The sequence below is a fragment of the Dipteris shenzhenensis genome, chromosome 14 (assembly GCF_047967505.1).
Source record: "Dipteris shenzhenensis isolate YYH24624 ecotype China chromosome 14, Dip_SZ_1.0, whole genome shotgun sequence".
Taxonomy (NCBI): domain Eukaryota; kingdom Viridiplantae; phylum Streptophyta; class Polypodiopsida; order Gleicheniales; family Dipteridaceae; genus Dipteris; species Dipteris shenzhenensis.
In genome coordinates this window covers 51,450,170-51,475,499 of record NC_141609.1, presented here as the reverse complement: position 1 = coordinate 51,475,499, position 25,330 = coordinate 51,450,170, and the positions used below count along the sequence as shown (strand labels likewise).

Below are 25,330 nucleotides of genomic sequence, written 5' to 3'. Positions count from 1 at the left end.
GTGGGCATCTACCATAAAACCTCTGCGTGGAGCAGACAAAACATCATGATTGTATGAGTAGTCCCCTTGCTGGGGTGCGGGATGCTTACCCTTATCCTACATAGCAATGGTGGCAGATGTCATCTGCTGACCAATCTGCTTTCCCATCTGGGCAAGAGCGGTATCCTGCATATCCATCACTGTGGTAAGCTGCTGGTTGAATTCCTGTCCTATCTGGCGGAAAGCACCCTAAAGCATAGAGGAAAGGGCATCCAGAAATTGTGTCTGCGCTACTTGCGCTTCTTGGGATGGAGGAGAGAGAGACTGAGTGGAAGGAACCTCTGTACCACCAGTAGAAGCAACCATTGTGGCAAGCACTTGCTCATACTGAGCAGCCTCATCACTGTCATGCAATATATCACGAGGAGCGCGCTTCGGTGACTGTCATGCAATATATCACGAGGAGCGCGCTTCGGTGGCATGATGACTAGCCTTGGAGAGAGAAGCTTGAATGTAGACAAAGAGAAAATGGGTAGCAAATCCCTGCTGTAATGAGCACCTGAGATAGTGTGTGGAAACACCAAAAAGATCAATGGAGAGGCTCGGAAGAAAGGTCCTCGAAGAAGCTTTGAAATCGGGTTTGAATAAGCCACAATAGGGCTGTGAAAACCCCCTTAAAGAGGCTGGAAATTTTTGGGGGTCCCTAAGTCACCTAGGACACTTAGGACTCCTAACCTAAAGGCTGGTAAGACAATTAGGACATTGACCTAAGGTAACCTAACTTGACCATTTAACCCTAGTTAGCACTAACCTAGCCTAGCTCAACTAATTAAACCTAAACCCAACCAAACCAACTAAACCTAACCAAAGTAACTCAACCCACCAACTAGTTAGACCTAACTAGATCTAAACTTCAACCCACTAACTAGTTAGACCTAACCAGACCTAAACTAACCTAACCAACCAACCAATCCCACTAACACACTGTAGTCAGCAACCTTAGAGACTAAGGTTTGCAGGTGGGCGTTGACGGCGAGACACAGGTGCAAACTGGCGCGGAACGGGCAGCAAGACCCGCAAACGAGCGGCGCACGGGAGCGGGCGGATAGAAGGAATGGGAGGGCGACAGGCGGACGACAATTGGGGGAACGTGCTGGACGGGACAGGATGCAAGTCGGGATGCTCACAGAACGGTGACGGAGGGTCAACCAACAATGTTCACGACGTCGCGGTTGAAGAACCTACAAGTAGGAGCTAACGATGGCGTGGCGACAGTCGGTGCACGAGCGAGGCAACAGAGATGGACAGGATTGGCTTCACATCAGATGTAGGCAGTGCTCTCAGCTACGAGCACGAACCGGCTTCCACGAGTCCTCAGCTGAGTCTGCTAAGGTCCAAAGGGCACCAGATGCCTGACAACAGGATGAGAACAACATCGCTCTATTCAGTCTTCATCCTCTAGATGTCTATTGACGGCTACGGAGCCCCTTTGTAACGACAAGATAGCAAAAGCACCCTTGGTGTATAGTCGTTTGATTGCCTGCCACTTTACGATGTGGTTGGTTGTCGTGGAGAATTCTTGCCTGCTGCTTTGCGCTATGGTTGGTTGTCTTTGTTGTAGCTCAGTCGGAGGGAAACAAGGCTGGACGCTTCTAATTGCTGTTCAATGCTTCTACAATCTCGAGTTTGAGGAGGACAAGCATGGGGATGAAGCACCCAATGGCTCTCTTGCTGCAATTTGGAATGAAAGTGAAGGGGAAGCAAAGGCCAGGGTCAGAGCTCTGATACCAATGTAGAAAAGGGGGTAGGGGCAGATTTAGAGAAAGGGGGATAGACTAGCAGAAGGGGAGAGAGATAGGGGAAGAAGGGAGAAGGGGTAGGAGAGAGAGAATGAGGTAGGAAAGAGAGGGAGTAGGCAAGAGAGAGCGAGGCAGGAGGAAGGGAGAGTAGATAGGATTAGATGTCACATCAAAAAGTACATAGTAGGGAGTGGATGGAGACTTATATAGTCCCTCCACATTTTCCACCTAAAGGACCTCTAACTTGGCCCTTTTTCCCCTTCATTACAGTTTCACACTACACGAGGACCAAAAGAGAGTTGTTTGCATACCTCTGACATCACATAACAAGAAAGTACATGGAAAGTGGAAAGTGGACAGCAATCATGATCCCAAAATTCAAAGATTTGATGTTTGCAAATATAAGCCAGGTCCACCGATCCTTCCACTCTTCAAACCGCGAGGTCACAGTTACAAACTGTTCTGCGCTTCCAAGAGAAAAATGTTTGACTACTATCGCACTCATCCTTTCCCTTATGATTCTGGCTCTCCATATTGCATAATACAAATCTTATACTACACAAATGACACTACAAAATATCATACATGGTTTTTGCACTGGAAAAACTTTCATTTTTTGCCCCAAATTTTGTCAATTCCGGCCTGCAAATCCACTTTCAGAATCCTTTGTCAATACCTTGACATTACTGTAAATATTAACAAACACAATCATTATATCACAGCTACTGTACAAGACTAGAATTAAACATTACCTCCACACCAGCTTGCTCTTTAATTTGAAAGTGAACGCATAAAACGATTTAGGGAAGCAAAAACTCCCATAGCTCTTACAAATGGAGAAGGTTCCCCATCATCTTCATCTGCTCCACCAGGTAGAAGCAGCAGCTTCACAAATGTCCAGAAACCCAAAAAGAAGAATGTTAAGATGCCTTAAGATTTTAAACAGGAAAACTACTCTTGTGCTGATAAAGGCAGGGGGAATGTGAATTTGATCATAGTTGCTGCAAAGAAACCTACTTACATCAAGCTCATCTAAATCTGGTCGACTTGGCTGTTCTTTGGCAAGTTTGTACCTACCTCGACGCTCTGTATCATCTACAAAAACCTGCCATAGACTGGTTGGCAACAGGAGCAAATATTGTCTCAGAAGAGTTACCTGTGCGCATTTGAATCATTTGAATCTTTCAGCTTCAAATACAAACAAGGATGCACCAGCTATGCAAAAAATTAGAAACCGACATACCCAGGATATTGCCTGAATATTGCACCTGTTGCAAGGGGCCTCATAGAGTAGACAACGGTAAAAGTGCTGCATAGATGAATAACATCCCCCCCAAAAAAACATAATCACCAGGATCAACTAAAGAGACTATGTAGTATGATGCCTAAGAAGAACAAAAGGGGTTTGCACGAAAAAACAAATGGAAAGTTGAAATCTTAAAATACAAGCACATTCCATCAATGTCCCAACATGCAATTGTGCACACGCAGATGCACATGTACACAAGTGAACACCCGAACACTTTTTAAGTGAAACCTCTATCAATATTTTATTGCATGAGTAAATGTTAAAATCAAATTAGAGGTGGCATTACACGGCTGCACAAACCATGATTTACTTAAAAGGACCCATTAACACATGCTATGCAATGTATACATCAATTTGACATGGCTTTCGGCTGCTCGAAGATATATCAAGTATCATCAAAACTACGGATGGTGAGATTGCACCTTACATGTACAGCCAATGCTTGATAAAGTGCCAAGTTGGTAGATGGGACTGCTCCCAAGTCATGGAAGAAGTTTAAAAAGTATTTCTACCACAAGTTTCTTCTGAAACAATTTGTGGATGAAGTCCAGACCCCACACTGCATGAGATGGCCTTCACATTAAGGAAGGGGAAACGGTGGAGTCTTTTAAATACAGATTTTGGGATGCAATCTTACAAGTAAACCCCCTTCCAAGAGATTTCAGCTAAGACTCAGCTCAGGAAGTATCATGCAGGATTGCCACCAAATATTTGAGCCTTTGTGACTTCGATTAATCAGTTGACTTCAGTTGCATTCCTGATGAATATGAAGGACTCCCCTTTGTAAGAGAAGGAGAAGAAAGATGCCCCAAAAAAGAGCAAGCATGTAATAGAAAGGAAGGATTTCCAGCCACTTCAATTTGAAAATAAAGGGTTGCAGTCTCAGGAGCGGAGGGGAAACCAGAACTAGGACCAAAACTAGGACCAGAACCAGTGGCCCTATAAGGGAAGATCTCGCTTTACACCTGAACAGATTGAGAGCTTTTGGAAGAAAGAGAGATGTTTCCGATGTGGAAAAGAAGGGCATGTGACTGCCCAATTTCTCAAAGGCCTTCGGGGAGGGATAAAAAAAGAACACACAAACCGCCGAGGCCTATGGTAGGAGGTATCCTCAATGTTGTGGGGAGAGTGGCAATCCTGAGGCTAGAGAACTTTTTCTCTCCTAGGGCAAGGGTCAAGTGAAAGATTAGAATATGCTATCCTTTTTACCTAGGGGCTACAGAAGAGTTAGCCCTGCAACTTGGGATCAAAACAGAGAAGCTGGGAAGAGCTTTGGATGTGGATCAGATGTTCCACGGGTCACTCCTATCATTGAGAAGCTTCGCATTCACATGCAAGGTTATGTAGACCAGCAGAACTTTTTCATCTCACCTTTGAAGCATCACATACATACAAGAGAGATTCCAACCATTTTTGCTTCGCTCGCTTATTCTTGCTCACTAGTTTGGTCTTGCTCACTCGACATCACTCGCTTGATTGACTACCTGTTCTTGATGGTCATTTTATTCAACGCAGCTAACGAACACCACACATGCGAAAAGAACCATCTTTTTATTAAACCAATAGTACTGGGAAGAGCTGGCCCTTTTGATAGTAGGTCCTGCATCTATGCCATTATTTCCTCCCTTTGTGTTGCACCCACCCCGTAACGAGGTCAGTTGGGCGACACAATCCTCGGAATAAGATCAATATTATGATCTTCTAGTCTTTCGGGAGGTAGCTCAGGTGGAAGAGCATTTGAAAAGCAATCTCTTGAAAATTTTAAGAAACTGAGAATTATTTCTATCTGGGGGACTCAATTGAGCATGCATATCTGTCTCCTTCTATAACAAAAACCATATGTGCAGAAATTGTAGATTTCATAACTTAACAACGGAATGATCGGATAGAGCGGGAATGGTTTCCTCTGTGTTCTTTGCAACAATCCGATGCTTTTTTCCCCCACCGTGGTAAAACACCAGCTCTCTTTGAGGCATCAAAAGTTGCACCTCCTTCCTGTGAAACCAAGGTATACCAAGCACGCCATAATATTGATTATAACATAATATTGCAAGTGTACATTGGTGATAGTGTTCTATATTCTCATGAGTTGAGCTTGAATAGAAATGGTTTGGCTATCAACAACAACTATATAGTTGAAGTGCATCATTTGATAAAAACATAACCTCACTATATGTATGTACTCATCATTAATAAAGATTTATAGTATCACCAAAATTTTGAAGATGATTATAATACAATCTTGCAAATCTACATTAATGATAGTGTTTATTATTCTCATGAGATAAACTTTCATAGAAATAGTTTGGCTACCAACAACTCGTATATAGTTCAAGTACACTATTCAATAAAAACTTCAACATTGAACATGATCATAACATAATATTGAAAGTCTACCTTGGTGAAAGTGTTCTATATTTTCATCAGATGAACTTGAATAAAAAAGATTTGATTGTTTTTTGCCAATATAGATAGAGTTCTAACATGCTTCCTATTATTTCCTTGCTCTAAATTTTTGCAAAAAATTGGCAAAATTTCCATTAAATTCACATTTTGATGCATGTAATTTTACAAAATGGTGCAAAATGGCATGATAATCATCTAAATCATGCCTTGCCATTCGATTTGATATGTAGCATGACCCCATTTGGATTTGTCAATCAAAAGATACAGGATGGTCAATGCGCTCCCTGTCCTCGCCCAAAACATGAGAATTTCGACATCCTGTATCTTTTGATTAACAAATCTAAATGGAGTCATGTTACATATCAAATTGAATGGCCAGGCATGATTTAGATGATTATCATGCCATTTTGCACCATTTTGTAAAATTGTATGCATCAAAATATAAAGTTAATAAAAATTTGACCAATTTATTTCATCGGATGTAGAGAAAAGTTTACCTAATCGAGACCATGTCAATACGTTGTCTATTTTGGCTTCTACTATTGATTTATATATGCAAAGATTGATTTGTTTGGAATGTAATTCATTTATAGAAAGGAATGGACTACTCTTTAGATTTGTTCGATTGGTGGGATGTAAGAGTGAGCCATTGGAGAGGGATGCTTTTGCAAGAACACAAAAACATGGGTTTTGTTCCAAGAGTGAATAGAGTTTCAAAAACCAAGCATTTGCACATGCATGTAATGCAGACCATTCCATTCAAGGAGTCCTAGGAAATTTTGGACTTGTGTGGAAGGTTTTATAAGTGATTTCACTTGCGTTGATGGAGAGAGAGAACTTGATTATGAAGGATTACCAAAAAGCGAGTGAGGAAAGGTTAAGCAAAAATAGGGTGTGTCTTTACTAATGATGCCTTGGCAATGACAGATCCAACTCTCTCATGGACTTTTGAATAACTTGCATATTTTTGCCACTAAAATAGGAGATTTGTCGATCTATAATGTTTTGTTTTGCTTCTTTCTTTTTTTTTTCGCTCGCTCGCTTTGTCGATCTATTATGTTTTGTTTTGCGTTTTTTTTCTGGTTTTTTGCTCGCTCACTTTTTCTTGCAAACTTTTTTTGGTTCGCTCACTTTTCCTCGCTCGCTTTTTGGTAATCTCCTCCATTCCCCGTATTGATGATGTTTTGGACAAGCTAGGAGGTGCTACAGTCTTTAGCACGATTGACCTCAAGCGGGTATCATCAAATTTGCATACATCCACCAATTCCAATTGTAAGATCTTTTTGTCATGTGTTTCTACACTAACAAGATGATGGATAGAATTTTCAAGCCCCACGACATTTTACAAGCACTTTTTTTAGTTATATTATTGTATTTTCTTAATGTATAGATGACATCGGCTGCGTTTAGCCACAGTTTTCCAAGATCTTTGCATTAATGGTAAGAAACACGAATTTTTTTTGGAAAAGAGTCAAATATCGTTGTCACACAATCTCTAAGAATGGGGTGCAGATCGATCCTGCAAAAATGCAAGCTATACAGGGATAGCCTGAGTTGAAAACCGTACATGAACTAAACAATTTTTCTAGATCTTTACTCTTATTACATGCATCTATCAGACATTTTCCTGATATTGCACCCCCACTCCATAATTTGACTAAGTAAATGTTGTTTTCAGACAGGGAGAGGGAGAACGTTAAAGAACAGCCTTTAACACTCTTCAAGAGCCCTTTCTTGTCATTTATGATTTGTGTAATTCCTTGGACGTAGACTGTGATGCATGTGGGGATTGTATCGGAGCTGCTCTACATCAAGAGGGTATGTGGAGGCCTACAAAAGTACAAGATTACGTGATGCTGAAAACACTAGCTAGTTTATGAAAAAGAATTGTTCGCTGTAATTCAGGCTTTGACCATCTTGAAGTATTACCTTTTGGGGGTTGACTCCATAGTCAAGAAGAACCATCCAAGTCTTAAGTATTTCTTGACCCAAACCCAAGCTTTCTCAAAAGCACATGAGATGAACAAATTTTCTATCCATGTTTCATTTCCAAATTGTTCATATACCAAGAGTGCATAACAGAGTGGCAAATCCCCTATCTCAGATGCCCCAAGTTCATAATGTTACTATTACTTATCACCAAGAACTACAATAGATGCATGCACAATATGCACTATGCAGCACGCACAAGCTCCAAACTCTGTGGAGAGTGGAGATTATGCAAAAGCTGCAAGCAGGTGAATCAACCAGCCATTATTCCTTGAAAGATCCATCTTATGAAAGATGATTGCTTGTGCATTACTAGGAATCTAAACCTGAAAATTATGGAAGAGTGTCATGCTCTACCTTACACAGTATAGAGCAAATGCTACCACTACATAGGCTCTAGAGAGGTACTTTTTTGGCCAAGTATGCGCAAAGACATTCATCTTTTTGTTTCGAAATGTCTTACTTGCCAAAAAGAGAAAGATGACAAGCATAAGACACCCGGTCTCTTTATGCCTCTTCCAACACCCAAGGCACCTTGGAAAGCCATGGATTTCATTGTCAATCCCCGGAGAGCTTTGTTTGATAATATGGAAACTCAGCCTTTTCTCTTCATTTCATCCCCAATCTAATGGCAATGTAAAATAGCCAATTCCAATGTTATTTTTTTTTCAAGAAAAATACTTCATTAAGTATGAATGAAAACCGCGAAAGCAAGCTCAAATGCGGGCGTACATCATGCAATGCATGACGGAAAAACAGCTCAAAATGAGCTAATAAAGAACCAAAGCGGAGGCTGAAAATGCCATCTCAACCCTGAGGGAGACTCAGAGAAGAAAGGAGATCCTCTCCAAACTCTAAAAAAAATAACTCTCCTTGTAGTGGCAGCTCTGGAGGATCCCTGCATGCTCGCCCAAATGGCCAACCCCTTGTCAACAGACAGGCTCACGATATCTAGAAGTCGCTTGGTGACACTGTATGTCTCACCTGAGGTATTGTTTGCTGACAATACATCTGCTACGGCACTTCTATGATGAGTGTACTAGTCACTCCACACGGATGATGCATTGATATATGGATGGACACGCGCGCTCTCCTAGACCATATCATCATTGCTGGTGGTTCTTGTTTATAGCAGCAAACTTGATAGTTTGTTGTTTCAAGAGAAGGGTATGTCACAGGGACATGAAGTTAGGAACTGTGACTAACTTTGGCTTAGGGGGCTAGCCCAAGGGAAGAGACACTTCCCAGAAGTCCCTAGGTGCACATACTAGGCCTACTTGCTAGGGGCAAGGCAAGGTTTAGAGTAGTCTTAAAGTTAGGCCCAAGGAAACCAATGTTTCATTGGTTAGAAGGGGTTAGGATTTTAATGTGAGGGGGAAACCAATGTTCCATTGGTTTGCAAGGGTTAGAGCTTTAATGAGGGGGCCACGTGGCATTTCCTCATGCATACCTACCCTCTTCCTCTCCTTCCAAGGCCAACATATGTTTTCTATGGGGGGAATTCATTTTTCACGCATTCTTTTGGGAGATCGCCTTTTCCCCACGTTACTGGCTGTTGCACGATTTTCGAGGCTGCTCCTTTGCTCAAATTTTTGGCACGAATCCCAAGGCGCTTTGATCTTTGGCTGTACGGAATCCTACGCACGCTGCATGCTGTACGGCTATTGCACGCTCCTCAACATCACCGTACGGCTGTATGGACCTGCTGCTGGTGATTTGAAGCAGCCGTACTGCTGTACAAGCTGCTGATCGAGGCTGGCTGCAAGTGTACAGGCAGCACGGATTCCATAAGTGCTGCTGTACGGTGCTTTCAACGCTGCTGTACGGATTGCTAGCCTGTTGTATGGACAGAACTTTTGATTGGCACGTGAGCCAAGGTGGCTGAATTGCATTCATTGCTGGTTGTACGGGAGAGGTACGCACCCCAAGGCTGATTGTACGGAGTATTCATCGCTGATGTACGGAACGGGCCTGCTGTACGGATCAGTTAGTACGCATCCTAAGGTGTGGCTATTGCTGTACGGACTGTTTTCACACAGCCCAAGGTTGTTTTGGCTGTTTGTACGGCCCATTTAGACTCCCCAACGCTCATGGCTAGCTGCTCTCCTTCTCTCTTCTGCCCGTGATCCTCTTGCTCTTTCTCTCTCTCAGATTCCAGCCCGTTATCTCTCTCTTCCCTCCCCTCTCCAAGCTGTCATTGCCTCCTGTTAGCCTCCACATTGGATCTGTTGCCCATGGAGGTTTCCTAGACCAGATTGGAGTTCCTCTGAGCTGATCTGGGGCTGGATTGAAGTTGTCTGAAGCTGGTTTGAGTTCTCTTGTCACTATCCCTTTCATGTGATTGCATTTGGTGATTTTTTTTGGAAGCTTGTTGTTGTTCCGTTTGTTATTTGGAGTTTCCTCTGGACCTTACAAGCTTAAGTAGACACTCAGTTACAGAGGGTGTGCCTGGGAGGGTGCCAGAGCGGCAGTGTATTGCATTTGGAATCCTTGAGGCTGCTTGAGCATTTCGGGAAGTGTCTGGATGCCTGGTCATTAACAATTGGTTACAGTCTTTGTGGAATGCTTTTACAGTTGGCCATGGACAAATGGTAAATGCCTTAGCTTTGCCTTGGCACTTGGGTGCTAGTGTGTGCATTAGGATGGAATGCAGTTTATAGCCAAGGTTTGGCTTGGACAGTGGAATTGCCCGTGGGGCCTGCAGAGCACAAGGGAGAGCCCTTGTTGTATGTACCAATTTCATTCCTAAAAAAATAAATAAATACCGGAAGGGGCGGCAAGTGTTTGGGGCCAGTGTGGTGTCTTGTACTTGGTTTCATTGAGCAGGGGCACTCTAGCCTCCATCCAGTTATTTCTCAAGTTGTTTCTAAGTGGTATTGTTTAAAGTTAAGTGGTTGGAAATGATGCAATGTGGCTGTGAATAATGAAAGTGCAATGCAAGTTATGGTCTACTGCCCTTTAGGAAACTGAAGGCCGGTTACGGGAAAGCTGTCAATTCCCATCCCTTCTATGGGCTGTCCCACCATTGCCTGAAAGACAAACCCTCCTCAAAAGTACCCTGGATGCATCACTGAGTGAGAGAAGGCTTGTTGTCCTTGGTTAACTGACTCAACATTATTGGCCTGTTGGGCATTTCCCATTCAAGGACCAAATGTAGACTGAGGGATACTATGTATTGGCACTGAAGGCATCACGGGTGGCTGTCCACCAGGGGGTGCATGACTATGTGTATGCCTTTGTTTCTTTTCCTTCTTTTTAACTATCTTCTTACTTTTAGGAGGGCGTTCAAAATTTCAGCAAAGTCTTGTGTTAACTGCGTCTTCTTCCCACCATGGCTTATATTCAAAAGAGATTGAGTCCTCCTCCCGATCACTGGGTGTGTTCACCATTGTGGCTGAACTGTTCGCTGTAGTGAAAATGTAGCAAAGGATTTATTTTCCCAGAAAATAGAATGAGAAAAACTAGATGCTGTATTGAAAATGTTGCAACAACAAGTGGAGGCTCAAGAGGGAGCCAATATGACAAAACCCTAGGGCTAAACGCCCCGGATGGACTACGTGTCCTAACTGACTATAACTAGGCCTACAAGGCACATACCAAGTAATAAGTGGCACCTATGGATAGCCTACAATTACTTGCTCTCAAATGAGGAATATCTATGTAATGGAGTTGAAACTCGAACCCCCACCTTCCATAGACCAAGGGAAGGCCCAAAATAGGCCAAACTAATTTGCATGTAGTCAACGCTGCCTGCCACATGCCCCCACATTCTACAGACAAAGGGAAGGCCAAAAATAGGCCAACCTAATCTGCAAATAGGCTGACCTGCCACGTGGTCGACTGAAGCCCCCACCTTCCATAGACTAAGGGAAGGCCCGAAATGCCAGCTGCCACATGGTTGGCTGCCATGTGGACACTCTACCACATCCATCGAACTGTCCACTTCATGTATGGACTGCACGGATGACACATCTGTAGTACAGCAATGCCACATCACATGTATGACTGCCATCAGCATATACCGCTGCAAAACATCCACCTGGGGAAGGCCCCCCTTGCTGTCATGTTATCAGCTCATCCATTTGTGTGAGAGATTGCTGAATCTGGATGCCAATGCATCCTGCCTTCACTAAACCTTAAGGACTTGGCTGCTCCTCATATCTTACATGTGAGCATCTACATCCAGGTGGATGTTGAGAAGGTGGAGGATTTAATCTCCAACAGGCTGACCATGCCAGCTTTGCAAGGCTGGGTGGCCAGTTACTTAAGAAGGTTTGTGTATACTGTGATTAACTGGTCAACCTGTTCAAATGGATCAATTGACTGTAACACCCCCTAACTTACTGCCTAGTTAGCTCAATGCTTGTCCTGCGTCCATCACACCTTTCTGTCGATGAAGCCAGTCTTGCACTGACCGATAGAACACATCCATCTTACAATTTGACATGTAGTAGTCCATCTATAGGTATTCTCCACACGTAGCTGGAAAATCACACTGTATAGAGAACAATTATAATTATCATGTATAAAATGCATCAAATCTTGTCAAAGAATAAGCTGTCCTCCACAATCATCATAATCAAAATGAATTCACTCCCAATGCAAGTGTTTTGATTCTGCAATGCCTGCTTCAAGCAATTATGGTCTTATTCTCCTCACAATTACGGTTTTAGGAATGATAACTTTGACAAATTACTTGACAGAAGTGTTTTGATTCTGTATTGCCTGCTTCACGCAATTATGTTTTAGGAATGATAGATTTGACAAAATTACCTGACAAAAGTATCCCTTGTTCTCCTCACATTTAACCCAACTCCAACATCGCCACTGAAAAGGCGTGGATTCCACATTATTAAAGGCCTGACCTGTTCAACAAAGGAAATATCATAAAACTTAGCAAGTGCATTTTCACCTAGACGTTTGTTCATACACAGTAGTTTTAAACAGAAGATACCATGCTTTCAGCGTCTTCTGAAAGCAATGCAGCAATTTTCTGTACTTCTGCTATCATTTGATAGTCAGGCACAACTAGTACCACCACTTCATCATCATGGTTGAATGGTCTCCTGTCATTTAAACTGCATAAGCAAAGGCAACCATCTTTCTATTAGAAGCATACAAAGGCATCCATGTAAAATTTCAACATTTTGTTTAAGAAGGGAAATTACTGGCATCCCAACTGCAGTCTTTTTTTGGGAATGTTGGTTGAACGTTCTCTCATGCTTAGAATCCCTCTCATTCAAAGAGTGCACATCAAACAAACGGACATAAAAGAGACATTGCCTTCCCAAAAAATTCTCTCTCAAAGCTTGTGTTTGCTCCTTAGTATACAGAACTAGGCAACCATAACTTCTTGAAACCTGACCCCTATAAGGAAGACAGAGAAACTTTATTACCAAGAATGGGAGCATTTTAACAGAAATGGGACGCTAAGATTAGCTAATCAATCATCAATCCAACAGAGATTCTTCAGTCATCATTGGCAAATGAAGAGATCCATTAAAAAAAAAATCAACATCTCTGCGTACAACTGGCCTTGAGAACTTAAAAAATTACTGCACAAAATTATAACAAACTTGACTTGTTTTAGATATTGAGAACAATCTATGGGAACATTATATGAATGATTCAAATTGCAAAAATCCTCACAAGCAATTAACAATAGGAGGAAAGAAAAATGGCTAATGGGTTCCAAGATTGCCTTGAAGACAAATCTGATAGTAATAAGGTATTCCTTCTGCAGAGCTGTTGAACTTCCTTCGAAAAGATCAGTTCTGCCACAAAACAAGTTTGATTGGTCTCACTAAATGCCGTAGTATTTCATAAGTTTCGGTGTTTACACCAACATCTAGCAATCCCTTGGTTGCAAACTCCCCAGCTAGAATCACCATGACTTCCAAGAAGGTACTCCAACTAGCATCAGGAAAGGTGACATGCCTTAAGAGTCCAATTATCCAGCTCTCAGGCAGCAGCTCCCCAAGTCACTGCCGGGAACTCACATGCGCTATTTTTAAGCTAAGTTTATAATAGTGAGTCTTGATCTCTTTACCTTAGTCATTATAGAGTGCAGATAGTAGAGGCACTTCATATTCTATAGTCTCTAAGCCCTACTTTTGTACTCTTAATCTAGACTATACTTTGTATTTAAGCGTTTGCAATCATGTACAGGCCCTGGGTAGCAGTGGTCCCCAAATGTTGGAAGTCCTCTTCCACTTAGATCATCAATCATCTTTTGAATTGGACTTCCAAGTGTCGTGTTCAGTGCTCATTGCATTTCATTTGAGAAATTGAATTTAGTGTGCTATGTCTTTTGTATGAAACAAGCTTAGCCTTCAAATTTCAATTTCAAAATTGGCTCGTTGCAGATAGTAGAGACTTTTCGTAATCCCTTGTCTGTAGGTCCTGCTTTTGTATGTGGTCTTCTTGATCTAGACTCTACTTTGTGTTCAAACGTTTTTAATCATCTACAGGGCTTGGGCAGTGATGGTTGCAAGATCTTAAAGCCTTCTTCAACATGAGTCATGAATCATCTTTTGATTTGGACTTCAAAGTGTTTATTCAGGCATCAGAACTAGAGAACTACTACTGACATCACTTGTGCATCATGTATCAACGTTCACAGGTGAATTTCAGATTCCTGAATTAAAGGCATCATGCTCGCATGCGCCATTCAAAGAACTCTATGTAGGCGCCGAAGTAGGGGCATCCCCTATAATATTAAAATGCCCTTTAGGTAATTTAACCCATGCCAACCCGTTTTTCAGGTCTCTAGAAGAAGGAATCTTTGTAAAAGTTTTGAGTCTCATGCTTTGACACATCAGCATTATAGAAAATGTGTGGAAAGGTAGCCATACAAAAACAAATCATGGTAATGTGATACTTGCATGGGGCAAAACCAACATGCCTACTAAAATCCTCAACCTTGCCATAGTCAATCACTAGTTGTGTTGATAGAAAAAACAACCAATGGTTAAAAGTGTGTTGCACAACTCGTGACCGTAATGATCGAAACAAGCTTAATTGAGCTTTTTAACTAAATCTGACAATTTTCCACCTAGGGATAACTAGTTGCCCATTGGAACAACCCTACAAACAAATTTTGAGGATTTTGAGATTGCAATGGTACAACATTTTTTTAAAGATCATTGCATCAAACTATGATATAGCAAGTCTAATTGTCATTGATGACCCTCTTGGTTGTCTGTCTCACTTTTTTGTTCTTTGAAAGTGAAATACAAGCTATCAAGGGCCCTTTGAGATGGAGAATATGTTGAGGTGGCAATGTGTTGATATTTACAATTAATATAGTCAAGGAATTTGTATATAAGTGCATGCACCGACAACCTAGAAATATTGTTAAGGTAATTGCATGCACTTATATAAGTGTATATAAGTGCATGCACCAACGACCTACAAATGGTATCGTTAAGGTAACCACCACATGGTGGGAAAATAGCAATCATGAAATGCACAAATAATGTTAAGGTAATCACAACATTATGTACAAGTAGTGGTTGTATTTGAGGATGTGTAGATGCTGAAGAATAACATGCAAGATAGTTTCTTTTAGTGAAGCACTAGGTCGAGCATGTTTATAAATGTTGGGACAAATAAAATGACTTGAACAAATATTACGCACCATAGAAGCACAAGGCATCTTACCAAAGCTCCCTTTTTCTTATAGAATAAAGAAACAAAATTATGAATTACAAAACAGGTAGCTATTCAAGCTGCTCTTTGATCACGTCCAGTGGTACGAGGTTGTATCACAATTAGAATTTGGCACCTAGCCATTAGTTGGAGCTTTTGATGGTGGAAAATGTGAAAGGGCATGGCCTACGTAGCAACTTTTGGCTGTGTATGGTGGTCACTGGTCAACCAATGGGCTCGGATGCTTGCAAGGCTCAAGCGGCTAGCAAGTGCGAGGTGGGGTTGCACTTTGTCAATCTTTGTTTTGGGAGTCTCAGAAGCTATGCTTTGTAGCAGAATTGCATTGCGGAGCTGCATGTGTTGATATGTAGCGAGTAATGAGAAGTTAAAGCGATTACGAGCTCATGTTGATTTCATAACCAATTTGAACTTTCCATGGTCAGTAGGAATTTCAAACTGGGAAACCACCCAAAATAACGTCGGCATGACTTCAAGGCATCAACTATGAAGAAGAATTCCTTTTGACAGACAACATACCTTTAGTAACCAAAGTCTAGCTTTGCACAAGGCTCTCTCTAAAAGAAGCATGTGATTGTCTATTGCCAAGGTCCTGTCAGGTTGCAGGCCTCATGAGTTTATCGCTGTGTATCAACAAAGAGGGGCACTGGAGTTCTGATTCTCACATTTAATTATATGGCTTATATCTGGCAACCCGAAGGCAAACAGGCCCTCTCCTTAAGATAGTCCATTACCATTTGTTCCAACTAGTCTATGCATAGGCCAAACAGAGAGAGAGAGAGAGCGGACAACCTTGTTTGACTCCAAAATCACCACAAAGGATCCTTGAAACCCCTTCTTACATTCTGACCCAGAATCGTGCGTGCTCATATACTCTCGCAACCATAACCATATGCTTTTGAGGCATTCCTAACTCTATCTTCTCCACAAGTTGAGCAAGAAAACTATATTGAAGGCCTTCCTCAAGTCAACAAAACAGTAGTAAAGGCCTTCACCTCATAGCCAATGCTATTCGATACGCACAGTCAATACGTGATGGGTAGTATTGTGTGCTTTGCACAACTAAATTATCCGTTCGCTCTTTTTTTATGGATCCTCAGCCCATTGCCTGATTTGGCACACCCCCCGCCAAAAATCTACTACCATCAGTCCGAGGACTGTCCCCTTTACTCACAAGTATCCGTAGTAATTCCAAAACATGAATTTATGTATTCATGGGAGGCCTGATCGGGGTCTTATGGAACTAGTTGAAAACGTTCGTCATTAATTGCTCTCTCTCTAGCAAGCGTGATTCAATCTGACGTGAAATTCAGAGCTCTCTCTCTCTCTCTCTCTCTCTCTCTCTCTCTCTCTCTCTCTCTGCAAGCACACTAGGGCCCCCCTTGACATCTACACCGTCATGAGGTCACATTGTACTGATGAGGATGATGTTGATGACACCACTGTTGCTATTTGACTATGTATTTTTTGGACTTAGCATTCAGCATGGGTGATGATGCTTGCTTAGTAGCTCCACCCTTTTGCTTGTTTGTATCAGGTTTTTATCAGTCTCATAGACCCATCGGTCTTTCGTAGACTTTAATAAGCGCTCTCTCTCTCTCTCTCTCTCTCTCTCTCTCTACGCGTGCGTGCACAAGCACACTAGGGCCCAAGACAAATTGTCGGGCTGGACCCCGCCCCCCCCCCCCCCCAAAGGTTTTTATTACTTGATGAAATTCTCCAGCAGGCTGAATTACAGAAAATGAGTCATTTTGATTACAAAGGAGATCTAGTCTCCATAGTTGCCAACATGCCAACTGTTTAATTTCTAGACTAGCTTTCTAGTTACATGCCACATAGGGCAGTTCAGGAGCCTTCGTAGCACTTGGTCCCATGGGCACCTCTTGGTTGCTTGCTAGGCTCCACATTAAATGGGTATTAAACCACTCTCTTGTACCTGCAACAATTAATTAAATGCTCATACCCATGGCACCCATTAATCATTTAGCGCTTTGCATGCAAAAATAAACTCTAGACTAATCCTAGTCTCTGTTGGCATCCTCATCAGGCAAAACATGTGCACACATAGCATAGAAATACTCTGTTTCAACCCTCTTGACCGTAATTAAGGTGCTTTGACTGAGGGACAAGGTGCCTTAATTAAAGCCAAAACTCTCCGACCTTAGTCTAAATAACTTGGTTGACCTGAGTCAACCCTCTTTGGCTAAAGCCAACCCTTGTTTGTAGGCCATCTTCTGGTAGTTCTAGTGATGCCCTATAGGCCATGGTATGTGCCTTGTAGGCATAAGTGTAGGCACTTATAGTGTTAGTGCCTTTTAGGCCACATAGGACACTTAGTCCTATGTGACACCTAGGACACTTAGTCCTAGGTCTAGGTACAAGTACTTTGCACTTGTGTGTTATCATCTATCTAAGACTTTGACGTGACGGCTATTCTACTTCGTCTCCTTCGTACCTGCACTCTCTCTCTCTTCACAACGCACCTTCATTGTTGGCTGAAGCCAACACTCTCTGACCGATACAAAGCCCGTCTTGTTGCAAAAGGGTATGCCCAACAACAAGGCATTGACTTTGAAGAGACATTTGCTCCCACATCCAGGATTACTACCATTCGATGTGTCATTGCCATTGCAGCCCATCATCATTGGTTAGTGCACCAACTTGACATCAAGACCGCTTTTCTTCATGGGGATCTGCAGGAAGAAGTCTATGTCACACAACCTCCTGGCTTTGAGGTTGTTAATTCTGAAAATAAGGTATGCCGGCTTAGAAAAGCCCTTTATGGTTTGAAGCAAGCACCCAGGGCATGGTATGCCAAAATTCATGCACACTTACTATCCCTTGGTTTTCCGTGGGAGTGGATCTGATATTTTAGTGCTGATTTTATATGTGGATGATATGCTCATCACGGGCCCAGATACTCAGCAAATTGTAGCTTTCAAGGCTGATTTGCAGCAGATTTTTGACAAGTCAGACATGGGACGGCTCCATTATTATTTGGGCATTCATTTTGCTCATGTTGAGGGGGGTATCATGATGTCTCAGTCCAAGTACATTGGACAGCTCCTTGATCGTTTTCAGTTTGAGGATTGCAAGCCAATCTCTACTCCAGTGGACCCTGGCTTCAAATTCTCAGCTCATGATGGGAGCCCACCATGTGATATCACTCTTTATCAGTAGGCTGTTGGATGCCTTATTTATTTATGTCACACCAGACCTGACTTGCAGTATGCAGTATCTCAGCTCAGCAGATTCATGCACATGCCCAGTTCACAGCATTGGCAGGCAGTGAAGAGTGTCTTCAGAGATCTCAGAGGCACTTAGGATTTAGCCCTCTTCTATGGTGATCAGGGTTCACTTACCATGCATGCTTACACGGACAGTGACTGTGCAGGATGTTCCGACACTAGAGTGTCACATACTGGCAATTGTTTTTTGCTTGGCAATTCATGTATTTCTTGGCTCAGCAAGAAGCAACCGACAGTTGCCACGTCTAGCTGTGAGGCTGAGTACAGGGCAGCTTTCACCACTATAGTAGAGTGTGTTTGGCTTCGACAGTTACTTACAGATCTTGATATTTGCCAGACATCCTCCACTATTGTCTACACTGACAGCCAGAGTGCTTTGGCCATTGCGTGTAACCCAGTGTTTCATACCCGTACCAAGCATATTGAAGTTCACTATCATTATGTTCGGGAGCTAGAGTTGTCCTATCTTCCCACAGAGGACAACATCGCAGATATGTTTACAAAGGCACTTCCTCGTCCCAAGTTCGAAGTCTTCCGACAGGCTTTACACTTGGTTCCCTTTGTTACATGATCTGACATTCCTTGTACATTCATAGCTGGCTATATCCTTTTGGATGAACATGTGCCACCATGACCAGAAACTACCAGGTATCCTGAGACGTTTCCAGAGTACTTCAGCCCATCCCATGGAGGGGGATTTGTAGGCCATCTTCTGGTGGTTCTAGTGATGCCCCATAGGCCATGGTATGTGTCTTGTACGCATAAGTGTAGGCACTTATAGTGTTAGTGCCTTTTAGGCCACATAGGACACTTAGTCATATGTGACACCTAGGACACTTAGTCCTAGGTCTAGGTACAAGTACTTTGTACTTGTGTGTTATCATCTATCTAAGACTTTGACGTGACGGCTATTCTACTTCGTCTCCTTCGTACCTGCACTTTCTCTCTCTTCTCAATGCACCTTCAGTGGTATCAGAGCCAAGCTTTGCTTCCTGTGCCTCTTGTCCGTACTGTCCGTACAACCACGTACGGATATCGTACCGTACCTGCTGAGGAGTGGTCGTCGTACTGCATCGCGCATCGTCGTACTACATCATGTGTTGTCGTACTGCATCACCGTACCTGCGTGTCGTCATACATCCGCGTCGCCGTACATCTGTGTCACCGTACCTTCAGTGGTACCTGATCCGTACACTGCGATCCGTACTTGCACCGCCGTACAGACCAGTACCTGCATCGTCATACTGTCTGTACTGACCCACGCAGATCTCCCGTACTTGCAATACTTCAGATCCCCGTACCTTCAGTGGTACAACGTACGCCCGTACAGCCGTACTTTGTACTTGAGCTGACAGTACAGCCGTACATCGTACTTGAGCTGTCTGTACAGCTATTGCTTCTCTCAAGACTGTCGTACAGGTGTTGCACGTGTGAAGTCTTTTGCAGGACTTTGGCAAAATTTGGGGCTTTCAATACCTTCAGGAGAGATTCGGGATTTGGTCTGCAATTTCTTTTTTATTGCAGTACATTGAGTCACATTTGCAGGACATTGAGTCATGTTGCAGAACATTGAGTCACTTTTGCAGGACATTGAGTCAGATTGCAATAAATTGGGTCACATTTGCAAAATCTCAGCAAAATTTGGGGCTTTTCTGCATTTGCCCTCTTTTTGGCCTATTTGCCCTCAATAAATTTGGGGCTTTTGCCTAATTTGCTGTTTTTGGCAGTGAACATTGCCTGTCACAGTCACATTTGGGTCAGATCCGCATTTGCCCTTTGATTTGGGTCTGAAATTTGCAGATATTTGCTGTCATTTTTGGGACAGCCAGCTTTTTGCAGTGATAGCCTTGAGGCTTTTGGGTTTTCAAGTCTTTTTCAAGGTATCACATTTGCTATGGCTGAGAACAATCAAGATTTATTTGGAGTTCTTCGTGAAGATGATAAGTTGGATGGCACCAACTATCCGATGTGGTCTTATCTCATGAAACATATTCTTGTTGCAAAGCATTTGTGGAATATTGTTTCTGGGGCTGATCTGAGGCCAGCCAATGCTATAGTGGTTGCCTCTACTGCTGGTCCTTCTACAAGAGGTACTCCTCCTGATGCCTCTTCCTCTAGCACTCCTGCTGCTACTCTTCCAACTCAAGAACAGTCAAGATGGGATGCAAGAGATGCAAATGCACATTCATGCACTGCTTTTTCATGCAAGAGAATCATTATTCCACACATCCGGTCTTGCAAGAGAGCAAAGGATGCTTGGGATAAATTGGCTTCTCTCTATCAGATTCGCAATGAAGCTCATGTTGCATATTTGAGAAGGCAATTACAGCAAGTCAGTATGAATGAAGGTGAGTCAATGGATGCATACTTGACAAAGGTCAAGGACCTCATGGAACAGCTTGCCAACATTGATGAGGTGGTGCCAAATTCACAGCTTGTCAGTACCACATTGAATGGACTGCCAGATACATATCAAGGGTTTGCTACAACCCTTCGATTAGTGGCCATGGGTAATCCAAACCACTATTCTTTTAATCAGCTAGTTACTTTGCTTTTGCAGGAAGAGCAAAGTAGAGCTAATAGACAAGCCATTATTCCTGATCATGCATTTGCTCGACAGCAGACAGGAAGAGGCAAGGCTTCCAAGCCTATGGGCAAGCCAAAATCTGCGCATAGCAGCTGCAATTCCTCTACGCATAGCAGCTGCAATTCCTCCCATGCATCTAAAAATACAGCAGATAAGGCAAAGGAGAAAAGATGCAACTATTGTTGCCAGCCTGGACATGACATTTCAGAATGCAGGAAACGCATTGCTTCGGAGAAAAAGAAAGCAGGATTGACAGTTAATGCCTCACATGCTATTGAATCCCATGAGCCAGCAGATGCTTCACATGCACATGCTCTTCAGGATGATTGGGCATGGGCTGTCCATTGCTCATTTGATCCCTCCAAGGCTGATGCACTCTTTACTGCTAATGATGCTCAGTCCTGGTACTTTGATAGTGGTGCTTCCAAGCATGTCACATCTTGCAGACAGTTGTTTCATTCTCTAGCTGATGCACCTCGAGGGGGGACTATTACATGTGCTAATAATGCTTCATATGCTGTAAAAGGAGTTGGAGATGTGCAGCTCACATCCATTTCCAGTCATCCTGTTACTCTGACAAATGTTCTTTTTGTGCCTGGCATTGAAGTCAACTTGATTTCAATTTCAGCAATTGCTACTTCAGGTTTCAGAGTAATTTTTGATGGCTATAGATGCCTAGTATATGATCTTCGTGATGACAATGCCATAGTTCTCACTGGCACTTTGCAAAAGGGGCTTTATCACCTCGATCATCATCCAGCTGCACTTTCTATTGAAGCATTGGCTATTTCAGATTCACAACTTGCTGAAACTCATCTTTGGCATGAGAGAATGGGCCATCTCAATTATAGAGCTCTTGCAAAGCTACATACACAACAGATGGCAAATGATGTACCTCAGACTCACACAGTTTCCAAACATGTGTGTGAGGGTTGTCTTTTGGGTAAAATGCATCGATTTCCTTTCCAAAAGAATTGTCCAAAACTCTCACAAAGGAAATTGCAGCTAGTACACAATGATGTCTATGGCCCAATGAGGACAAATGCCATTGGAGGATACAAGTATTTCATGACTCTCATTGATGATTTCACAAGGTATTGCTGGGTATATCCTTTAAAGGCAAAATCTGAAGTTTTCTTATGCTTTTAGAGATGGCTGAATATGGTTGAGAATGAATCAGGAAACAAGCTTATCACCCTCAACACAGATAGGGGGGGTGAGTATATGTCAAAGGAGTTTGATGCATTTCTATTCTCACGGGGCATTATTCACTCATGCACTACTCCTTACACTCCTCAACAGAATCCTGTTTCTGAAAGGAAAAACAGGTTCACAATGGAGATGGCCAAATGCATGCTTAAGGCCAAGTCTTTGCCCAATAAATTTTGGCTTGATGCAGTAATGTGTGCCAACTATGTGCTGAATAGATCACCTACACGGATTTTGAAGACTATTACACCTTATGAAGCATGGAAAGGCAGGAAGCCTTCACTTTCACACATGAAAGTTTTTGGGTCTCTTGCATATGTTCATGTACCATCTCAGCTGAGACATAAGCTTGATGACAAGGCAATCAAATGAACATTCAGCTTCTCGCCTTGTGGACTGCAAAGCAAAGCCATATGTTGACATGTTTGATGCCTTTGAATCTTGGTTACCTCTGCCATCGTCAGAAGAGGATTTTGAGCAGCAACAAAATGATCCCACTACTCATGATGCAATCATTGAAGAAAGAGCTGTCAATAGACAGCAAAGGCAAGTTCCCAGATGGCTTCTTGATACATTGAGGGACAGCAAACAAGATCAGCCTTTTGCTGCCTGGACAAGGTCAGGGAATAGACAGCATGGTCACTTTCTTGAGTTTGCCCTCCTTGCTACAGCTTGCAATGAAGAGCCTTTGTGCCATAAAGATGCTTTTGACAGCAAAGAGTGGATGGATACAATGAAAGCTGAGTTACAATCTATTGACAAAAATGACACATGGGAATTAGTAGATCTCCCACCTGGCAAGCATGCCCTTGGAACGCGGTGGGTCTACAAATTAAAAAGGAAATTTGATGGCAGCATAGATCGATACAAAGCCCATCTTGTTGCAAAAGGGTATGCCCAACAACAAGGCATTGACTTTGAAGAGACATTTGCTCCCACATCCAAGATTACTACCATTCGATGTGTCATTAACATTGCAGCCCATCATCATTGGCAAGTGCACCAACTTGACATCAAGACCGCTTTCTTCATGGGGATCTGCAGGAAGAAGTCTATGTCACACAACCTCCAGGCTTTGAGGTTGTTAATTCTGAAAATAAGGTATGCCGGCTTAGAAAAGCCCTTTATGGTTTGAAGCAGGCACCCAGGGCATGGTATGCCAAAATTCATGCACACTTACTACCCTTGGTTTTCCGTGGGAGTGGATCTGATTTTTTAGTGCTGATTTTATATGTGGATGATATGCTCATCACGGACCCAGATACTCAGCAAATTGTAGCTTTCAAGGCTGATTTGCAGCAGATTTTTGACAAGTCAGACATGGGACGGCTCCATTATTATCTGGGCATTCAGTTTGCTCATGTTGAGGGGGGTATCATGATGTCTCAGTCCAAGTATATTGGACAGCTCCTTGATCGTTTTCAGTTTGAGGATTGCAAGCCAATCTCTACTCCAGTGGACCCTGGCTTCAAATTCTCAGCTCATGATGGAAGCCCACCATGTGATATCACTCTTTATCAGCAGGCTGTTGGATGCCTTATTTATTTATGTCACACCAGACCTGACTTGCAGTATGCAGTATCTCAGCTCAGCAGATTCATGCACATGCCCAGTTCACAGCATTGGCAGGCAGTGAAGAGAGTCTTCAGATATCTCAGAGGCACTTAGGATTTAGCCCTCTTCTATGGTGATCAGGGTTCACTTACCATGCATGCTTACACGGATAGTGACTGCGCAGGATGTTCCAACACCAGAGTGTCACATACTGGCAATTGTTTTTTGCTTGGCAATTCATGTATTTCTTGGCTCAGCAAGAAGCAACCGACAGTTGCCACGTCTAGCTGTGAGGCTGAGTACAGGGCAGCTTTCACGACTACAGTAGAGTGTATTTGGCTTCGACAGTTACTTACAGATCTTGATATTTGCCAGACATCCTCCACTATTGTCTACACTGACAGCCAGAGTGCTTTGGCCATTGCGTGTAACCCAGTGTTTCATACCCGTACCAAGCATATTGAAGTTCACTATCATTATGTTCGGGAGCTAGAGTTGTCCTATCTTCCCACAGAGGACAACATCGCAGATATGTTTACAAAGGCACTTCCTCGTCCCAAGTTCGAAGTCTTCCGACAGGCTTTACACTTGGTTCCCTTTGTTACATGATCTGACATTCCTTGTACATTCATAGCTGGCTATATCCTTTTGGATGAACATGTGCCACCATGACCAGAAACTACCAGGTATTCTGAGACATTTCCAGAGTACTTCAGCCCATCCCATGGAGGGGGATTTGTAGGCCATCTTCTGGTGGTTCTAGTGATGCCCTATAGGCCATGGTATGTGCCTTGTAGGCATAAGTGTAGGCACTTATAGTGTTAATGCCTTTTAGGCCACATAGGACACTTAGTCCTATGTGACACCTAGGACACTTAGTCCTAGGTCTAGGTACAAGTACTTTGTACTTGTGTGTTATCATCTATCTAAGACTTTGACGTGACGGCTATTTTACTTCGTCTCCTTTGTACCTGCACTCTCTCTCTCTTCTCAACGCACCTTCATTGTTGGCTGAAGCCAACACTCTCTGACCGAAGTCAGCTCTGAATCGCTCTAGTTAACCATAGTCGAATCTCTCGGCCTAAGCCACTTGAAGTCTCCCTAACCAAGGTTAGGCCTACCTAACCACAGTTAAGTATCTTTGACCAATGGAAAATTAGCTCTTTGACCACAATTAAATAAATGAAGAACTCTGTAATTATGATTGAATACATGGTCAACTGAAACTTTGACTTGGAGTATTTACAACTTGGTGGCATTCCCCTCACCTTCAATTCAGTTTACCTCGATTGAAAAGCTTCCTTGTAAATATCCAGGAGTTATGGATGATCAGAAAACATGTCTTCATCCATCCACTTGGCATTCAATACCGAATAGTTCGGTATTTTTACAAGATACATGTAAAATTCCTTGCCCTGAGGGTCTTTGCGTACAGTATGGTATAGCTAAAGAACCTTCCTTCAGCTCATGCAATCACCGTGGATCTTCTATTATTGGCTCTATAGGCTCCGGCCCTTGATATTTCTTTAAAAGACTAACATGAAAAGCATTGTGAATCCTCCAATGCTCTGGCAGTTCCAAT

General features: G+C 42.7%; 1 protein-coding gene across 3 annotated transcripts in view; it reads right to left on the bottom strand.

Moving 5' to 3' along the window:
• Positions 1–2,133: 2,133 nt before the first annotated feature.
• The window catches only part of LOC147894792 (DUF1995 domain protein, putative (DUF1995)), an 83,392-nt gene continuing 60,195 nt past the window's right edge, over positions 2,134–25,330 (bottom strand). For 2 of the 3 annotated variants that reach the window (XM_087384840.1, XM_087384841.1), the window contains exons 5-11: positions 12,766–12,849; positions 12,437–12,560; positions 12,256–12,347; positions 3,022–3,087; positions 2,800–2,893; positions 2,531–2,663; positions 2,134–2,420 (exon numbers count right to left, since the gene is read on the bottom strand). In XM_087384840.1, the coding sequence (XP_087240966.1) occupies positions 2,550–2,663; positions 2,800–2,893; positions 3,022–3,087; positions 12,256–12,347; positions 12,437–12,560; positions 12,766–12,849 (574 nt within the window). In that variant the 3' untranslated portion in view covers positions 2,134–2,420; positions 2,531–2,549. The remainder of the gene's footprint in view (positions 2,421–2,530; positions 2,664–2,799; positions 2,894–3,021; positions 3,088–12,255; positions 12,348–12,436; positions 12,561–12,765; positions 12,850–25,330) is intronic. The other variant, XM_087384842.1, reaches the window with a different exon arrangement.